The sequence below is a fragment of the Octopus bimaculoides genome, chromosome 1, assembly GCF_001194135.2.
Source record: "Octopus bimaculoides isolate UCB-OBI-ISO-001 chromosome 1, ASM119413v2, whole genome shotgun sequence".
NCBI lineage: Eukaryota > Metazoa > Mollusca > Cephalopoda > Octopoda > Octopodidae > Octopus > Octopus bimaculoides.
The window spans coordinates 101,498,587-101,503,304 of record NC_068981.1 but is presented as its reverse complement, the minus strand read 5'-3'; the positions used below and the strand labels follow the sequence as shown (position 1 = coordinate 101,503,304).

General features: G+C 34.5%; 1 protein-coding gene across 2 annotated transcripts in view; it reads left to right on the top strand.

The window, feature by feature from the left end:
• Positions 1-3,496, top strand: part of LOC106874372 (N-acetylglucosamine-1-phosphotransferase subunit gamma) — a 22,639-nt gene extending 19,143 nt beyond the window's left edge. For both annotated transcript variants that reach the window (XM_014922084.2, XM_014922085.2), the window contains exons 9-10: positions 374-417; positions 3,152-3,496. In XM_014922084.2, the coding sequence (XP_014777570.1) occupies positions 374-417; positions 3,152-3,217 (110 nt within the window). In that variant the 3' untranslated portion in view covers positions 3,218-3,496. The remainder of the gene's footprint in view (positions 1-373; positions 418-3,151) is intronic.
• The last annotated feature ends 1,222 nt before the right edge of the window (positions 3,497-4,718 follow it).

The window sequence follows — 4,718 nt, the reverse complement described above, 5'->3', positions numbered from 1 at the left end:
ATGACACAGAGTGTGACAAGGCTGGCCCTTTGAAATACAGGTACTACTCATTTTTGCCAGCTGAGTGGACTGGAGCAAGCAATGTGAAATAAAGTGTCTTGCTCCAGGACACAACACGTTGCCAGGAATTGAACTCATGACCTTATGATCATGAGTAGAATGTGCTAACCACTAAGCCACGCACCTTCACTGATCAAATAAATAGTGCATGTTTAATTGGCTAAAAAAAAAAAGATTATCCCCAAGTATAACAATATCTGTTTCAACACACATTTTCACATCAAAATTCTTGCAAAACAAATGCATGTTTTATTAAATGTTCTGCATTTATAAGGTACTAAAATTTCTTTTTTTTTTTTTTTCCAAAATTCAGATGACAACATGGCAAACACTTATCATTCTCCAAAAGCAAATGAGGTAAGTAAAATTTCTGTAATTAAACAAATGCTCTATCACATCATTGGAGTATTGATCATGAATTTGCTGATCTTGCTGTAAGTTTAGCCTCTGTTTAACAATTGTTCCATCTTTGATACTAAACTAACAGCAAGAAACAATCAAAATTATCAAATCATATATTAAGGTTAACATGATGATTCTTTCTACTATAGGCACAAGGCCTGAAATTTGTGAATCGGTGGCTAGTCAATAATACTAACCTTGAAAGAATGAAAGGCAAAGTTGACCTCAATGGCATTTGAACTCAGAATGTAAAGCTGGAAAAAATGCCACTAAGCATTTTGTTCCCCTGCCAGCTCACTGCCTTCAAAATTAATATAATAAACATAGTTTAATTTAATTTTTCCAGTACCTAAAAATATATGGAATTTTCTGTCATGTGTAGCTAATGTCACTATAGTAGCTCTGTTCTCTTTCATTCTCCTGTTGTTATATTTTTTAACTATATAGTGTATAAGATGGTAATCCTTTTCTTATTCCATAATTGCATAGGTAATTATTTTTTTTTTTTTCATTTTGTTGGAGTTTGTAATTTTTACAACTGGATGACTTCCCTATTACCAACCACTCTGCTGTGAAGTAAAAGAGTTGTATAAGCTAAGAAGATGGCAAAAAGCAGAGTGTAGTCCTGTCTCCACATGTACAATCACCCCAAATCATAACTACAGTATCTTAAAAACACTGTCAGTCCAATTCAGTCTAGACTAGACAAACATAAAGAACACATCTCTACACATCACTCAAAAATAGCAGCAGCATCAATAGCTTTATTGGTCACCAATGTCGAGGTGCACAGCATAATTATAATTGCAGAGAAACAATATATGTTATGCTTTGACTTACAATATATCCACACTATCACACTGCCCCACTATTTTTTTCTTTTGTTGGAGTATGTGATATGTTCCTCAACTAGATAGATGCATGGTAAATTTGAAACTACAGATCTGTGAATTGCACCTGATCATTTGACTAGCTACTTGATATGGGCTTACTCATTCAGAACTGGCCTACGTCTCACAACAACTCTTTAAAATCACACCTAGTGTGCCTCTCAAGTCCAAATTAACTGTTATTTGTATTTTTATTCAATGGCAGTATATCAAATTGATTACCACTTTCCTTCATTAACCAGCACTCCTAATTATCTATATTTCAAAATATTTTGTTTCTCATGCTGATTTCCTATGAATGCTTTTCACTTAGCACAATGCTATTATTTGTATTAACAGTGGTATAGACAAAAGAATAGATACATTATTGATACTTACTTTATAAACTCCATAGAAAAATCACTTGTCTACAAGAGCACCATGTTTGACTTACTATGGGAAACATGGTAGCTCATAGTGGTTAGCAACTATATAGATAAACCAGTATTCTGAGGCCTCATCCAGGAGTAGATCAAAAATGACCAGAAGAAATGGATAAGTACAAAAAGATAAAATCAACAGTGGTAGGTTTTGAAATTGGGACTGAGAAAAACAAAGCAAAACATATTTAAACTTTCTTTTTCATTGAATATTTATTAATTCAGGCAAGTAATCACAAAAAATTTTATGGGAAGGGAATAAGACTGTGATGTTGATGCTTTTATCAAAGGCATTAAGAAGCTTAAATAAAAGGAACTAGCTTTATCAGGAAATTGAGATTGTCTTGCAGATGTAGCTTATTCACTCAAAGGCAGTTATTTTTCCTATTAAACATTAAATGAATTTTAGAATTTACTTTCAATTTAGAGATTGTTGGTAATGAAATTTGTAAAAGAACCATAAATTAACCCTTTAGCATTTAAACTGGCCATCTCTGGCACAAATATTTTGTTTTATGTTCAAACTGGCCAGACCAGGCCTCTTACACCTACCCTGCAACATCATACAAAAATAAAAAATTGCATTATTGAAATCTCAAAGCTATGAGATAATGCATGATTAATTCAAAACGGTAACTTAAACACTAAAGGATTAAATATCTTTCAATAATTGCCTATCATTCTGGACTACGAGCTGGCAGAATCGTTAGGTACACACTGGGCAAAATGCTTAGTGGCATTTCATCTGTCTTTACATCCTGAGTTCAAATGCCACCTGGGTTGACTTAGCCCCTTCCCTGAAACTGCTGACCTTGTGCCAACATTTGAAACCAATAATTATTTGTCATTTTATATTCTGAGTTCATATTTCATCTTACAGGAGTGAGGAGAAGCAATAAAATAAGTATCAGTTATATATTACAGTCAATCCAATCAACTATATCCACCCCACTTTAACCTATATCCAGCCTAAAATATTCTACCTGTTTTACATACAAACTGACTTAATCCAGCCTCTCACACTTACCTTGCAAAGTCATTCTAAAGATAAACAATCACCTCACTAAAATCTCAAAGCTACAAGATGATGTATGATTAATTCAAAACAATGTGAATCAATAAATATTACATTTGACAGTAAAGTGAATGCTAAAGTTAGTGGTCTCTTGTTAATATAAGAAATTATTAACCTTTTCATAACTATATTATAATAAAATATATTGCTTGTGGGATTTTATGAAAGTAAGGATTTAGTAAAATAATTAACTACTTCACTATTAAGCTCGTGTTTGGAACAATGCTTGTTGGCTTCACAGTGGTCAACTATTGTAATTGTTTCTTCAGATCTAATAATACTCTATTCTGTTGTTTTAATTACAGCTCAGTGCCTGGACACGTTACAAGTTTCCATTCTTTAAACAGAAGAGACCGAAACAATACTTTTGATTGTTAAATTATTTTCTTTCATTCTGAAGTACATGATACCTGCTAAACAACGTTACTCATTTCTGCTGACTAACTGAGAAAAAAAAAATACAAAAGACTTCATATTTTCATCAGAATAATTTGAAAGAAATTTCCATGTCACCAACCCCAATCTTTGGGATTCACAAATGAATGGCATCATATTTATTGAATAACTACATCATCATCATCGTTTGTGTATATTGAATGTATAAACTTCAAAAAATAAATTTAAAGAAATAAACTAACAATGTTCATTTATTTAAAGTTAGAGAATCTTTGGCTTTAAATGTATTGATACATACGTATACACTAGTCAGTACTCACTGAAAATATGCAAGTGACAAAAAGTTTGAGTGGGGTGGGATATATATATATACGCATATATATATATATACATACATACATACATATACATACTTATACATATATATACATACATATATATACATACTTGTACATACATATATACAAATATATACGTATATATATATACAATATACACATATACAATATATACATATATATACATACAAACATACATATATACATATAGAGAGAGAAAGAGAATTCACAAAAAAAAACAAAAGATGAAGACAGGTGGTGTAGACAACAAACAGATGTATTAGTTTAACGCTCGGGAAGTGCAAAAGTCTTTAACATTTCAAGCCTACGCTCTTCCACAGAAAGAAACAAGGAGAGAAAAAAAGAATGTGTAGTGGCTAGCGATCTATCATGGCGAATGCCGGACAGAAGGGTCACACAGGAGAGCTAGGAAGAAGGGGAGATAATAAGGTAGTGGTGATCCCAAAACGAAGGTGCACGTACATGTGTATAAGAGAGTTCGTATATGCGTGTGGAAGAGGGCTGGTGATCTTGGCATGTGTGTAGGTGTGAAAATGTGGGGCTGGGAATTGGTCAGTGCTAGTGTGTGCATGGTGGTGTGTTGTGATATGATGTGTGATGGTGTTGGGAGTGGGGAAAGCAAGGGTGGGGTGTGTGTTAGGCTGAGGGTGGAGTAGAGGTGGGGTACAGCACCCTGAGAGACATGTTGGCCATAAGAAACATCGAATGTGGCATGCAAGAGAGACATTTGTACTGGTATGGTCATGTACTATGGATGGATGAGGAGAGCTGTGTGAAGTGCCACTCCCAAACAGTTGAAGGTATCTCGGGTAGAGTTAGACTCAGGAAGACATGAGATGAGGTGGTGAAGCATGACCCTCAAACGTTGGGCCTCACAGAGGCAATGACAAAAGACCAAGACCTCAGGGGATATGCTGTGACTGAGAAGACCTGGCAAATAAAGTGAGTTCACAGCTGTAACCTCCACCAGTGTCACATAACCAGCCCCAGCCCACTCAAAAGTACCTTGGATCGTAGAGCAACATGCTGTGCTTGAGGAGACCTATTGAGTCAAGTACATCAAAATCAAATGGAAATTGTAGTTGTGATCCCTGTGCTGATGGCACGTAAAAAGCAC